The sequence below is a fragment of the Homarus americanus genome, unplaced genomic scaffold (assembly GCF_018991925.1).
Source record: "Homarus americanus isolate GMGI-L3 unplaced genomic scaffold, GMGI_Hamer_2.0 scaffold13628, whole genome shotgun sequence".
NCBI lineage: Eukaryota > Metazoa > Arthropoda > Malacostraca > Decapoda > Nephropidae > Homarus > Homarus americanus.
Window position 1 is genome coordinate 554,410 of NW_024728956.1, and position 16,407 is coordinate 570,816.

Genomic DNA, 16,407 nt, shown 5'->3' on the forward strand with positions numbered 1-16,407 from the left:
CGCCTGGCTGGCTCTAAGGTCTTGCCTAGCGTAGATAACCACACCCCTCCTGCAGGATTCTTGAGTTAGGTTCGTAAATGAGTCATATCCAGCAATACTGAACTCACATTCCTCTGGGTCGATTCTCACAGTTACACGGGCCTAAGTATTATTGTCTCTTGACTGAGGGATTAACTAACAGATGGAAATCCCAGGTTAAGCAGTGAAACCATAAATGTGGATATTACCAGGAAATATGTTATGTGAGTTGAGTACATGAACTGAAGGAAAAGTATCATGTTCATGACGATAGAACGTGAGGTTATAATTTGATTTGGGATAATGTCAAGTGTGTCATATTATCCACTTGCAGTAACAATGGAATAATATATTGATTGTTAAATGTTGTAACCAAGAATTGAAGACGTAATTTGTGACTTGTAAAAGTAAGACCTGGGGGTCCAGTGATATCTTGTGTATAATTACTGAATCTCATTTGTCAGAGGAATAATACCACAATTGTCTAATGAAGTAATAAGTATTTGGAGGTATTTAATGAGGTAATAAGTTCTTGAAGTGTTTGATGACTTAATAAGTTACTTGCGGTTCTTTTAGCCTGAGTGAATCTAAGATGCATCTTCTCCACTCACTGTGTTAATAAATATTGAATTAGTAATCTGAGTATCACCACTCTACTCCTTCTAAACATTGGTTCCCAGAAAATAATACTTACTCACGTGCCTAGACATCTACCACACTACCCAACAACTTTCCATGAGTTATGTTATATAATGAAAAGTCTGGGTGGTGGCAGCTACCCTTTGTAAGTATAAAAAGTGTTGTACAAAGAATAACATGGTTTCCCCAGACTAACCCATGTATAAGAATAGACATAAAACAAAGTATACTTCAGAAAGGAAAGAACATTGACTTGGAAAACATAAGTAGAGAAGCATAAGAGTTACTTGTATAAGAATATAAGGTATATAGAGATAAAGAACATATCAGAATATGAGCAAGAATACCTAAGAATAAATGTATATATATATATATATATATATATATATATATATGTGTGTGTGGAAAGAGTTGAAGAAGGATAAGTATATAAAACAGAGTACTCATTGGAAAGAGTACTACACAGAGCATATAAGTATGGATAAATAGACTACTAACAGAAAAGAATAGCTGGATGGTAAATTATTGAAAAGAGAAAACTCGGCCCATTACAAAGTAACAGGTCTGGACTTAGCATATATGGGTGTAACATCTTTGCCAATGGTGATATGAGCTTCATAACCCTTTATACCACCCTGTCCCTTTACAAATAAAATCTTGTCTTTTTCAAGCAATTTCTCAAGACCTGGAATACTGTTACACATTCTAACACTAAATATCTCCTTCCAGTCCATCTCAAGTTCACACAACCAGTTCTTACCTAACAAAGTTGGTCTATTCACATAACTAGCTATAATTAATGGCAACTTTAAATTCAGATTTTTGTACTTTACCTCACACTCTAATTTACCTTCTGTGTTCAAAATATCTCCAGTATAAGTTCTCAACTTGACACCTGAGTCTTCTAAAGGCACATGCGCAAATAGTTTCTCATACATATCTTTACTCATTATGGAGAAATCAGCTGCAGTATCCATTTCCATGGTTACAGGTGTGTCATTAATACACAAGTCCACATTATACCTATGTTTAACTTTCTCTTCACGACTGGTGTAAATAGTAAACACATGGGCACTCTCATCATTATCAGATCCAAAATTACTAACACTCTCATGAATACTGTTTTTCATTTCCTTCTCTCCACCTTCAACGGCATGTACTCTACCTTTATCACTTCACAGGCAGGAGCAATATGTCCAATACGTTGACAATTGTAACATTTTGAATTCTTGAACTTACACTGAAAGCTTTCATGTTTCCCTCGGCACCTCTTACATTTTAAATCAGCATTTGTTCTTTGTTTTGTGGTATAATTATTCCTTTTAGCTACAGTTAGTTTACACACTGAGCCACTACTGCCAACTGTTTCACTACCAGCATTGGGAACAAATTCTCTGGTGTTTTTCTCGGCCAATTCCATACTTGTAGCTATCTGACATGCACTTTCAAAAGTTAAGTTAGTGGTGTTCATTAACTTATTCTGTATTTTTTCATAATTCAGGCCTATTACAAACCTGTCTCTTAGAGCTCGGTTCAAGAACTGTCCAAAGTTACAGTGAATGGATAACTTCTTCAAAGCTACTATATAATTACTTACTGATTCATCTTTACCTCTATCTCTGGTGCCAAATGTGTAACTTTCAGCGATCTCAAGTGGAGCAGGATCAAAATGTTGCTTCAGAATCTTGGTAATCTGAATCAGTGAGGAGTCTTTGGGTTTGTCTGGAGTAAGCAGATTGACCAGAGTAGAATAAACATTAGCTCCTACCTCTGTCAAAAAGATTGCTTTCCTTTTCTTTTCAAGGACTTTTCTCTTCTCCGCATCCCCACCGTCGTCCATTAATTCATTTGCCAGAAAGAAGAAGTCCATTCTCTCACAATATGATGTGAAATCTTCCTTGTCTGCATCATACTCCCCCACTCGTCCGATGTATCCACTGACGCCAGCCATGGTTGCTCTCTTCACTTAAATTCTCCAGGTTCAGAGTAGCCTTCCCTTAAGTGGTCACTATCCTCTCTTCAAGGACTTCACCAACACTTTGAGAATCCCATCCTCGTCGCCAGTGTAGTATCTTGGGTTATTTAATGGGAGAATGAAGAGTCACATGGTCTGTCTGGCTGGCTGTTTATTCTCTGTTCTTCGTTACAACGTGCCTAACACATTTTGTAAGAAGTAACATAATATATAATATATACATTCAATAAAGGCAGCATATAAACATACATAGGCTATATATAACAAAAGAAAAAAAAATGCAGTAAAGTACACTTACTTTGAGGTGTGTATGTAGAAGGCTCCTGGTTGATGATGATGATGGGAATTAGAAGTGGGGGTGGAGAAGGGAGAAGAGAAGGAAGTGGGGATGGAGGAGAAATCACCTTCCAGGGGACCCATGCTTGATGCAGTAATTTCACCCATAAAATTTTAAGTTCACTAGGTGTAATTCAAGATTATTTTATTTACATCAACACAACACTGCACTGCGCTATATATTATCAATATGTTAACTAAATTTCAGAATGACCAATAATTTTAATGTAAAAATGCAAAAATATTCAAGAAACCAACAAAATTGATGTTCACTCCACTGTAAACAAGGCCCAACTGACGCCTGGTGGCTGAGTCAAGAGACTGATGGGCGCACAAAAAACTAGTTCCCTGTACTGCATATATTATCCATATGTTAACTAAGTTTTAAAATGACTAATAATTTTAATATAAAAAATGCAAAAATATTAAAGAGCACAACTTTCTTGATATTTATTCCACTGGAAACAAATGTAAACATAGAACAGATTACTGAATTAGCAGACTAGCCCATCAGCTGATGCTCACAACAAAACGTGTTTTTCTTAAGGATTTCGTAAATCGAAGTTTTGTTCGTTAACCGAATTGAAGATCCTTATGGGAGGTAATTCGGTAACCAAAATTTTGTTAATCGAACCGTTCGTTAACGGATGGACCACTGTACTCACTTTGTACTGAAATGTACAGTACAGGTTGACAATTCCTTATTCGAAATCCTTGGGACCAGATGCGTTTCGGTTTTTGGAATTTTTCGGTTTTCAGATTTTTTTTTTTTTTTTTTTTTACAGGGATCAGCCCACCCGGACACAGGTCACTGACCCACATTGGGGCCTGGGGGCTAAAATATAATTACACTTGGTGTAATTCAAGATAATTTTCGTTAAATCAACACTGCACTGCATTATATATTGTCAATAAATAAAATAAACTTCAGAATGACCAATAATTGTTCTGTAAAAACGTAAAAATAGTTTATGTTCAAGAGAGAGTCAAGCAAGACGCTTCCTCCACTGAGCAGAGACACAAAGTGACGCCATTCTGGGGGAATGAAGTGGCTGTTTGGCGCGCTAAAAACTAGTTCCCTGTACTTCAATTATGTTAAATAATTGTTAAAATGACTAAAAACTTTAATATAAGACTTGGAACATTATTGAATAGTACAACCTTCTTGATATTTACTCAAATGGTAACGAATTTAAGTCCTAAAACCGATTACTGTATTGGCGAACTAATACTACAGCTGGTGAGCAAGCAAAAGCAGGCGAAAACATATTGGGAAAAATTCGTAAGGAATTCATTAACCAAAATTTTTTCGTTAACCGAAGTGAAGAATCTTTTGGAAGGTAATTCGTTAACCGAAATTTCGTTAATCGAGGCGCTCGTTAACCGAGGGATCACTGAACATTAACCAAAAATAGTGGTGACGAAGCGGGTTGTTGACGATATGGGCAAACCCCGACCTAACATACCGAAAGGTTGGGTATGTTAGGTCAGGTTCTATTAAGTTCTATGCATTATCATGTTAATTTGTGTTAAACAACTTACCTTAATATTGAGGTTGATATACATCAGCAATGGCATGGAGGAATACATGAAAGCATTCACCATCATTTATAGGAAACGTCTCTTGAAGAGGGATTCAGAGAGATAAACAACAAAATTGGCGCTGGGAGGAGAATTGTCAAGTGGGAGAGAGTAAATGAAAAATTAAAATAAATACTTAAAATCATAATAGAAAGTTGTCGTTTCCTTTAATATATTTAAAATCATCAAAACAATAAGTATAGCAAAAATAAAGAAAATCAACAAACACCTTCTGGTGGTCACCCTCTTAAGAACATAAGAATGGAGGAGACTGCAGCAGGCCATACTGGGCAGTCCCATTTACACTCAACCTCTACCACTCCTTTATCCACCCAACCTATGTTCGAAGCTATCCAGCGTATTCGAGTTAATAATGATGTGTGGTAACTTGTTCCACTCATCCACTACTCTATTTCCAAACCAATGTTTACCTATCTCGCACCTAAATCTAAATTTGTCTAATTTAAAGCCATTGTTACGAGTTCGCTCCTGGTTGGATAGTTCAAGTACCTTTGTTATATCACCTTTGTTTAGCCGAGACTTCCATTTATATACCTCTATCATATCGCTCCTCACTCTACGTCTCTCGGGGGAGTGTAAATTAAGATGCTTTAACCTGTCTCTGTACTCAAGGTTCCTAATGCCCGGGAATAGTCTCGTCATTCTCCTCTTCTATACCTCTGCCCTAAATATATCTGTTTACCTTTACCTGTCCTTTGAGAAGTAATGAAACCTCAGATCTTCATTGTTGTTTTTATTTGTGGCGCACACAACACAACGGTGACGGTCTTCCCTTCTCGCCATGTTTGTGTCACAGATGAGGTCAATCACCATGCCCGAGAATTAAAACAAACAGCCGACACAACTTTTCCCGCCATTTAATCAGTGCCATCTAGTGACGAAGCGCGCGCACTACTGTTGCTCTGAGGCGCGCTTCCTCCTATACCTTCCTTGGGGAACAGTGTACCAACATCCAACCAATAGGTGACTCTGGCACCTCACACCATCTCCACGATCATGTTAATATATTGCATAATGTAAATAAACCTCAAGTCCTCAGTCCTCACTCCTCAAGGTCAAAATTCACGACACTCGGAGATAAAGGTGGTCATATACCCAGTCGTTAAACCATAGAAGAAAACGAAGACTATTTGAAGACTGGTAATCGTATTTTAGTATCACCCCGGGCCCGGAGTGGAGGTTTCTGATGATGTTGCGTCGGGCTATAATCAACTCTTCACAAATTCTTAAGCCAAGGTATTGTTGGCCATGTAAAATAACCCATTCCAAGTATATCTCGAGGTTTAAGTGAAGATTCGTTTTAACCCCCCCCCCCCATTTTTTCAGAGTAATATATTTTTTGGGTGAATATTGTGCTTTGTTTAAATCTGACCTTCATTTTCTTTGGAAAATTTCCATTTATGATAAAATGTCAGAGACATATAGAACTAACCAAACAAAGAAACCTACCTAACCGGGTATTATTTTAGTTTCGGTCATCCAGGGAATCTTAAAGGGGCCCCCCAGACCCGGTCTGACTAATTACCCAAATGTAGCAAAATGTAGCCGCAATGAAGTCAAATAATGGTCCTACATGAATAAATCGGACTGCTAATCACTTCTCGACTAGTATTTGGTGTCACAAAGTCAAAAAATTGGAAAACTTACTTTAATCTGAGTTAATAGATCGCGTGCATGTACCGAGGGAGCGAGTAATTACCCAAATGTAGCCGCAATGAAGTCAAATAATGGTCCTACATGAATAAATCGGGCTGTGAATCACTTCTCGATTATTATTTGGTGTCATAAAGTCACAAAAAATTGGTAAACTTAATTTAGTCTGACTTGTGTTGTGTTGTGTTAGGTTAGGTTAGGTACATGCACTCGATATATCAACTCAGATTAAATTAAGTTTACCAATTTTTTGTGACTTCGTGACACCAAATACCAGTCGAGAAGTGATTGGCAGTCCGATTTATTCATGTAGGACCATTATTTGACTTCATTGCGGCTACATTTGGGTAATTAGTCGGACCCCCCCAGACCCCCTTTAAGATTGGATATACCGGTAGTTCCTGGGTTCTGTGGCTGGGATTTCAACTATTTGGAATGGTATTTTTCCCAAATGCCATAGAAGCATATAAAAGGTTTTGGTAATTTTAATATAATCATTAACAGTGTTTGTATAATAATTAACCAGCAGGTGAGTAAAATGGCCAGAATAGCTTGGGTTAGGTTAGGTTGGGCTTTTCTGTCGTTATTTTAATCACACAGTTGTGTAAAGTTTGACAGGGCAGGGTTATAACTTGGTAATTATGTATTTTCAATCTTTCAGTATCTGTATTGAGCATGAAAAACTACATTATTTTTTTCATGCCAGTGTTTGCAGAATAATTACTGAAGAAAGCAAGGTTAGGTTAGGATCATGTTGATCCAAGTTTTGTCAGTTCAAGTGTATCACCAAACTAAGATGTATGTACAGTATAATTACAAAAATTACAAACCCTCCTAGTTTTAATAATAAGTGTCCTTTCTAGGTTATTATTATTATTATTAACGTAAGAAACAATAATATATCATTGTCTATTTAAATATGATGTATATTTCTTGCTACGTGTACTGTTGTTGTCTTCTTTGTAGCTAATGGAACATTAGCATTATTATTGTTTATGATACATTGGGATGATGGCTCTTAATGCTCATAAAACAAAGATGGCAGCAACCTTTATTATTGTTTACAAGGAACAAAACCTATATAGTAAAAGTGCTCCTCCTCTACCAAATTAACTTTATTCTAACAGGTTTGTACCGTAATAAGTTTTCTTTATAGATATTTTAGGTTAGATTATGTTACTGGTTAACCCATATTCTTATCCTTAAATATTACCGTAAGAAGTTCATCTTACCTCCGATAAATCATAAACTGTCAACTTGTCAGCAATGAAAATAGTATCTGGACATAGCTGGTGGACATAGATTAAGTTGTATTTATATAAGGTGTTAAATTACATTTACAGACTGGGGGTATTAACAAGGCAGCCAAGGTGTTTACAGTCTTCAGATGATGATGATAGAACAACTGTGAAGGTGCTCAACATGGAGATTGAAGCAGGTCTAATGGTGGACTCTTATAGCCAAGTTAGTGACATATTTTGTGTTGTTCTCATCAATACAGTTGTTAGTTCACCTAAGTATTGGTGTAGTGAATCGGCTGCTTGTGCAATTAACCAGTCCGTTCACATATATTTATATTTGGGTTTTAGGTAATGAAACCCAAACAGTAGTTCCTTTGTTTTATTATAAAAGGTTGTATATAATTCCTGAGTGTAGATCAACCGTAAGTCTCACTGTCTAGGAGTGAATGAGAAGGGGACGGCGTTTATGTATTATAAACGTTAGGTCACGTCCTTACGATATAAGTTGAGGTGAGCTACTGACTGTGACGACCTCGCAGTGCGGGTTTACAGAAATGCTGAGCTCTGGGTCTCGGCCTCTTGGGAGAGTTGCCCGCTCACGTGTCCAACTCATGTCTTACTCATAGACAGTAGAAAGTTACAGGGGGTGAATCTGAATATAATCTCAGCTGTATTGACCCATTTATATATGTTCTGTTGATGAGACAGGGGCCTATTACAGTAGCTATGCATTCAAGTTTCAGGAACGAACAGCATTTCTGAAAGCATTTTTCAAAAGTAAGTCCTCAATATTTGCAAGTTCAGCATATGCAAATTCACTCACATGCGAGAACCCTCCTACCAGGAATTAAATTTATGCGAATAAGTGCGTCGTCACCGTGTCTCATGTTTTGTCGGTTACTGCAGGGTGTTGTGCTGCTTGTGCTTTGTTTCCCGCCACAATACGCTCAGTCTCGCACTAGCCCACGTTCCATGTGGACTGCAGCCACTCTATCTCTCCTAAGGATTCTTTTGTGATTTGGTGTTTTTTGCACCCATTATCCATATTTCTCCAGTAATATGGCTTCCAAGCATCCTGCATTGTCTTTTCCTAGCCCCTGTCCATCCATGAAGAGGAAGAGAATAACACTGCAATTAAAGTTAAAAATTTTGAATCGTTGTGCGCTTGTCCGTTACTACAACCTGGGTGAATTCACGATCCAAAAAATTAAGAAGAATGCAAACAAGATACGAGGTGCAGGTGCTGATAAGCATGCAACACCTCTTTCTGCCAAAATAACAACAAAAGTGAGAAATCTAGAGATTGAGAAGATAGAGCATGAAAATAAGAAGAAAAGCAGGCTTAGCAACACTGTGATTAGGGCTAAGGCTCTGAAAATTTATGAACAATTGTGCCAAGAAAAGGGTTCTGCTGACCCAGAACCCTTTATTGCTAGTAAGGGCTGGTTTGTTAGGTTTATTAAGTGCCATAACCTGCTCAATCTCAAAGTGACTGGGGAAACAGCAAGTGCAAATCATGTTGCTGCAGCTAAGTTTCCCAAGGAGATTTAAGCTCTCATAGCAGAAAGGGGGTATAGCTCTAATCAGGTTTTCAATGCTGATGAAACGGTTATTTTGGAAGCAGATGCCATTGGGGACACATATCAGTAAAGAGAAGGTTGCACCAAGCTTCAGGGCAGCTAAAAACAGGCTTACTCTCCTTCTATGTGGTAATGCAGCAGGTGACTGTAAGCTTAAGCCTCTGCGAGTCTACCTATCCCTCAATCCTCGTGCATTAAAAGGATTGAGTAAGAACATGTTGCCTGTTCATTGGGCAGCCAGTAAGAAGGCATGGCTAACTGCTCAGGTATTTGAGGACTGGTTTACCAAACATTTTGCTGTGGAGGTTGAGGGGTACTGCAGCTAATCTTACATTCAACGTATTGCTAATTCTGGATAATGCCCCTGGACACCCAAAGCACCTCGATAACATTCACCCCAATATCAGTGTTGTGTAGCTACCCTCTAATACAACCTCACTGATTCAGCCACTTGATCAGGGGGGTTATTGCCACATTTAAGGCATATTACCTCAGGAGGACCTTCTCCCAGCTTCTGGAAGCAACAGACGACTTCCAAAATTCTGGCAGTAAATCAACTATTTGTGAGTGGTGGAAATCTTATAATGTGAGGGATTCTATTAGCAACATTGCGGCAGCAAGGGACGATGCGAAATCATCTACCATGAACTTTATTTGGAAATTCCTGTGGAAAGACTGTGATTTTAAGGGGTTTCCTAAGTTTTCAACAACAGTGCATCAGGTTGTTGAAATAGGACGAAAGGTGTGTGGAGATGGCTTTGTTGGCCTTGATGATGCAGATCTTATGGGACTGATTGAGTCTCAAGATGAAGAACTGAGTGTGGATGACCTGTTAGACATGACTGATCAAGAAATGGAAGAGGAGGTAGAGGAGGTTGCCCTAGAAATTAAAGACATGTCAACGAAGAGGATGGCAATCTTTTTCTTTCAAATGCTGAAAAACTTGCACAGGAAGCAATAGACATGAACATCAGTTCGGACAGAAGCCTGCAGTTTAAACGTGGATTAGATGTTATACTTGCAGCCTACAAGGAGGTTTATGCAGAAAAGCAACAAAAAGCAAAACAGACCACAATGCTGCAATTCCTAAGGCCTTCCACCTCCACTCCCATTCCACCTGCCTCTCCTAAACCTTCCACTTCCACCTATGACCCTGCTGCCTATCCAGGATCCTCAAACTCTAGCACAGTCCTCTTGATGTCACACTCCCTGATATGGAATCCAATCCTGATAGACTGCAGATGTCACTCCAACACCATCACCCACTATGTAAAACCTCTACCACCACCTCCATCATCTCGTCTAACCAAGCTGATGTATCTGCTTTTAAGTACACTTTACTGTACCCTTGCTTTATTTATTATTTTATAAATAAATGTTGTATGGATTTCTTTTATAGTTTAAATGTCGTGAAATTGTGTTGAAAATGGATATGGAACATTTCATTTTGGTTTATGGAACACATCCGAATTGTTCGGTTTATGCGAGGGGTTTCGGAAACGCATCCCTCACATATATCGAGGATGTACTGGGTGTTTGTAAGGTTACTGCAGTGCATTAGTGTCTAATAGAACAAGTCTCCTGGGTACTGTACCATACCATTACCTTCCTCTTTTTTATTATTAGCTACTTGATTGTGCATTTGACTGTCTCTTGCTTTCCTCATTAGTAGGATCTGTGGCAGTGATGTTTGTTTTAACACTTGAAATTATAGAAATAGTTACTGGGTAACACATATAAATGTGTAGTGATGATATTACTTATAGTGTTCCAGAGTTTAAGGAAAACTTAAGTGTGCTGCAAAAATCCAAGCATGTTAGTGCTAACATGCTGTTGTTCTTTAGGGAAAACCTTGATATCCAAGTTTGGATGTGGCTTTAAATGTTCACTGAGAGACACTTGATGTATACAGTACACAAGGGATCCTTTTACTTTGAATATGAGATGGGTCATACACTGTACAAAATAGGTGATGCACCACTTTAAATGTAGGACAGTTTAGATTATTCAGTGATATAGATGATGCTCTATTTTGAATATGCTTTGTGTTAAACACTGTGCAGGATAGATGAAGCACCACTTTTTATATAGAATGGATCATAATCCAGACAAAAATATTTTGTGATCATTTACTTGAATGTATAGTACAAGACATATACGCTGCACTGCTGTAATGACACCTTCACAATTTCAGGTCGGTTTCCGTCTCAACAATGGAATGTCTGTGATTGGCCCAATTGCACTCTTCCCTAAAACTGTGTTAAGCTGGCGTGTTAGATCTTCCCAAGATATCAATGAAGATTCCCTTTCTCTTTTTTATTTACTGGAACCAAGATTAGGTATGTTTATTTTTTTATACCCATTGTTTTTGTTGTCTTAAAGCTGTACTGTACAATATAGTACATACAACTGTGTCACCTATCATTAGAAATAACCTCTGTTTGAGAGGATAGTCTGACTTCTGCCAGCTGATGGAGTGGCCATGCTCAACTACACTGTTTTGTCTTTGTCCATCACACAATCATGTCTAGTTTGTGTCAATATTTTTCAGAGTATTTTCCATAAATTTGACAAAGTTTTTTGCTTATACAGTAGATTGAAGATTGTGAATGTGATTTTATTTTGCACTTACCCAGTACAGTACAGTACAGTACATTACAAAATTATTTTGAGGAAATACCCTGTTTTGAACTTTGTCATAGCAGGAGCATCCATGTCATATTTACATAATTCTAGGAGGAACCTAATTATATCAGTACTCTACAGGATGTCCCATGAGTCTAGACTTATAGTCAAATAGTACTGTATAGTGATATCCTTGTTAGCCGTAATGATTGGTGCAGAGCCCTTTCAGAAATGAGAGATTTCCAATTTCTGTGTACAGTTGGGTAGGGATATATCACGAGATAAGGTCCAAGGATGTTCACCATATACTAGATCGCAATAGTATATAATTACATGTAATCAATGGGGAAAATAGGGTTAGGTTCTGGAGGCCAATAAAAGTGACTAAACTTGACGGAACGAGTTTATTTTCGTACTAACTAAAGCACCAATGAACACTAGACTCGGGAACACCACCCTAGGCGCCATTGTGGGTTGATTACCTGTGCTCGAGTGGGCTATTCCCTCTAAGAAAAAAAAAGGAACACCAGACTCGGCAGCAGACACCACACTGCTGCCCTCACTTGACAATCCCACACCTGCATAAACGAACAAACCAAAAATATTAGTTACATAATTAAATCTTTTCCCTTAAGCTTTCCATACGCTTCACTTCACTTTTCACATCACTAGCAACCTATTTACATTCACCTTAGAAGTCGGAATCTGCAGCAGTCGGCTGCTGACTCATTACTCGCGCCGCTCGACTCACAGCCAGCCTCCTTCTGCTTTTATTAAATATGTCTTCTTCGGCATCTTTTTCCAGTTTATTCCTGTCTCATCACAATTCCAGATTTGGTCTGGAGTATAGCCACCTTCCTCAACCATTTTTTTCCAATCTATCTTCGCTTTTTCCACTGCAGCTGTGTTGGCCAATGCAGCTTCCCCTGACCGAGACACACAGCATAATTCAGTTCTCTTGATGAAGCTGTGAAGCCAGCCTCGGCTAGCTGTGAATTTACATTCACTTGCTGGCTTTCCTTCTCACTAAAGCAGGTGTGTCTGTATTTCCATTGCCTTAGTCTTTATCACTGGTCCTGATATAGCAACTTTATGGTGTTGCATGTTTTCAAGAGCTGAATCAGAAAAACTGTGCGGGTGAGCGTGAACGCGTGAGTGAGCAGCCACGATGGCGCTTCTGGTGAGCAAATAACGCATTTGTTTGCCATGGAGGTACATTTGAAATATTTCCTGCCTGATTTCCCTCACGAAATAAATAGATTTATCACTTTATTGGAAAATGTCGATAATTTTGGTAGTCGCAGTATAAAAAAATTTTCATTAAAAATCGCTACATATCCCGACCCTACTGTATTGAGACAAATTTCTCATCCCGGAATTTTTCCGGGTACAGTATGTACCTGGGTAAGTTTTCCGAGAGTCTAAACTACACATCTCGCACAGACAGACAGACACTACTGTACATCCCTGGAATGTTTCTGTGTGCTGGGGAAAGTTTCCCAAATTCTAAACTGTATTTATTTTTGCAAACACTACTGTACATGTACAATATATTGTAAATAAACAAAATATACTACTACTGTACTGTATATACTGTTCAGTACTTACCAGCAGATGCAGTTGTCTTGAGCTTGTAATGCAGGCAGGCCAAATGGTGATAAAGTATGGCTTGCCTTTGTCCTGTACCATCTACCGTAGCAGGTGTTGCCGTCACTCTCCTCTCCCTCCATGAAGGAGGGATTGTCCACACACTGTATACTGTACATAATACACATAATAATAAATAATGGTTCCCCCTCGTGTAACAAGGATGGCCGGCCCAAGGGCCACCTAGGCGTGAATTTGTTCAAGGTGTAGAAGCTGTCGCCAAAACCACACCCTGAGTTAACGAGTTGCATGACCCCAGTGTCAAGGAATAGTCTGAGAAGACCGGACAACTCGCCAACTGCACTGGTTAACCATTACCCTGCAACACGATCTGCAAATCGATTAACATCCAGGTCCCCAATTACTGCTGGGTAGACAGAGGCAAATATGCATGAAGAAACTTGCCCATAGTTTCACCCTGCCAGGGGATCGAACCCAGGTTCGCTCTCTGCGAGGCGAACATGCTGACCATTACACCACAGGTCTACACACTATCCTACAGTAGGCATATACTGTCAACTCTGGCATGTACAGTACTGTATAAGCTTGTTTGCCATTGGTTGTTATTCTACCTGCAAGAAGAAAAAAGTTAGATATATTTTCCTATGTGACTACACTCATGGGGCAGCCTTTATATCTCTCCAAAATAACTTTTCTCTGTAAAGTTTGATAACCCAAGTTTGCTTTCAGATTTCTTTGACACCCTTTTGTGTATTGTACATTATATATCTCGTTTATCTGTCGCTTCACATATCGACCTCACATGACACCAGCAGCACATGAACCACTTGCCAGTCAGGCATGCACACAGTTGTTTTCTTCATGCTGAATATATATTTATCTTCTTTTTTTTTCTAGATATTCTTGTCATTGGTGTTGGTGATCAAGGATGCCGCGTGGACACTCGAATTATCCGGTTCATGAAAAATAAGGGCGTCAGTCTTGAGGTAATAATAGTTACTATACTGCACATGGGACTTTAACAGTTCAGCTAATAGGTACGAGATGACACTTCACATATACTTAACGTGCTGGAGGTGGAGGGTTGGGACAGGCCGTTGTCGTGTTAACCAGTTTGTTTTTATTTATTCATTATAGTCTAGTATGACCAGCCTCTTACGGTATATATAATTTGTAATTTGACTTAAAAATAAAAGGACAAACTGAATCAAAAGGTAATCTCTTCCCTGACAGTGGTGACAATACAATTTGTTGCTGCATTCACATTTTGTTGTTTTTATATTCTCGTATAATCAGTCTCTTATGGTGTATATTTCATTATTAATATTATAAAATATTAAATAATAGAAAAAACACAATATATAATCTGTAATTTGACTTCAAAATAATGGAAAGAGACGGACTGAGCCAGGTGTGTGGCAAGGATGATGCAATACATACTCGTCTTCTGCTGCTCTATTCCCGGGAGGATTACCGTCACCATTGTTTGAATTATTTTACCTAAAATATTATCGTTTTTCTTTGCCTGAATGTGTGCTAAACTTATAGCTAACCAATCACAGTGTTAGCATTCATTATGACTGAGTCCATTCTGAGTGGGGTAATAAACTTCTTACTCACAGGTCTGAGAGGAGGAAAGAGGATAAGGGATTGCTCACTGGCAGGAATTTCAAACAAATATTTGATGGTTTGGATAAATGTTTCTTGACTGGAAAGAGTCTGGACTCCAAAATTTGGGCTTACGGTGTGCAGACGAGTGGAACAAGCTTAGCAACCTTGTAGTAAGTGCTGGAACGCTGAAAAGTTTCAAAGGGAAGCTGGATAGATTCATGGATGATAGAGTGGGGTAGTCACTCTCGACAGGAGCTGCCATGCACAGGCCAACCAGCCTATTGCAGACTCCTTATTTTCTTATTGTTTTGATAACCGTGCAACCTATTGTGAATCAATTTACCTTAGGTATTGAAACATATCCTTTTTGTCTTTCAGATTTTACCAACTGTGTCTGCTTGTACCACATTTAACTTTTTAAACCAAGAGAGACGGTACGTGGCAGCTGCGCTCATACCTCCAGTTGCTATAAGTGTGAATGAAGATGATTTGGTACAAGCAGAGAGAAGAAGAAAGAAACTTTACCAGAGTACAGAAGATGATGAGGTGTTTTAGTTAGATTTAGAAACATTTATTATTTTTTAGTTGCTGCTCTATAGTACTGTAGGAGACACCAAACATTATATGAATAATCTTCATTACCTCTGTTAATTGTTAAGGGACTGCTATGACTATTTTTTTTTTGAACTTTGAAGTATAAATAATAGAACTAAACTTGTTTTGGAAAATTTCTGAATAAAAGATTGAGTAGAGTTTGCTGGCATGAGGATAACAGTACACTTGACAACACAACTGTACTCCCTCTGTGTATGAAAAAAAAAACACACCAGTGTATTGTCTGTCTTGTTCTTCTTTTAACATTTTCAAGGGAGAGGAAGTCTTAGCGATACTGTACTTGTAAAGATCAACAGTGGTGAATTTTGCTGTTTTCTTATTAAGGTCACTCTCTACCACTAACCCTTTACCCCTGAAAGCCTGAAGCATTTGTATTGAGGTTCAGGAGATAAACAACATTTCAATTAAGTGACAAATAGTTGTTAACCTGAACCACCTTCAGTATTACTTTACAAATTACCGTGTCAGAACTTTATAGTTTAACTGTACAATAGATAATATGAAATGGGCTCAGTATGGTGATTTGTTGTTTACAAATAATACTGAATACTGTACAGTACTGATGTAATGTTTAAAGGGAAATGCCACTTAATAGCTGTCCCACAAAACAACAAGTCTTGACTAGAGCCCAGTTATTATTTAGTGTTATTTATTCAAGCTGTCTATAATTCATACACTCAAAAATTATAACAATATTCAACTCCTAATTCACAGTTCAAACAGTGCAAAAAAAAAAAAAAAATACGAGACTCGGATTTCTGAGCTTCTGTTAATACAAATACTGTAACTTCTATTTGAGTTCTCATACAATAAACTGTTGGAATTAACTAAAAATTATGTATCATATGTAAATAAATTGTAAAATACAGACATATTACAATATTTCATTACCTACAATAAACAG

At 38.1% G+C, this 16,407-nt stretch overlaps 1 protein-coding gene across 2 annotated transcripts; it reads left to right on the top strand.

The window, feature by feature from the left end:
- The first annotated feature begins 5,508 nt into the window (after positions 1–5,508).
- Positions 5,509–16,377, top strand: LOC121866264 (NADH dehydrogenase [ubiquinone] 1 alpha subcomplex assembly factor 3-like). Of its 2 annotated transcripts, none has more exons than XM_042365884.1 (5): positions 5,509–5,806; positions 7,567–7,687; positions 11,239–11,383; positions 14,175–14,263; positions 15,267–16,377. In XM_042365884.1, the coding sequence occupies exons 1-5, from the start codon at positions 5,757–5,759 to the stop codon at positions 15,441–15,443; spliced, it is 582 nt and encodes a 193-aa protein (XP_042221818.1). In that variant the 5' UTR covers positions 5,509–5,756; the 3' UTR covers positions 15,444–16,377. The 2 variants fall into 2 exon arrangements, with proteins under 2 accessions (XP_042221818.1, XP_042221819.1); XM_042365885.1 differs by lacking the exon at positions 5,509–5,806 and adding an exon at positions 6,509–6,661.
- Positions 16,378–16,407: the final 30 nt, after the last annotated feature.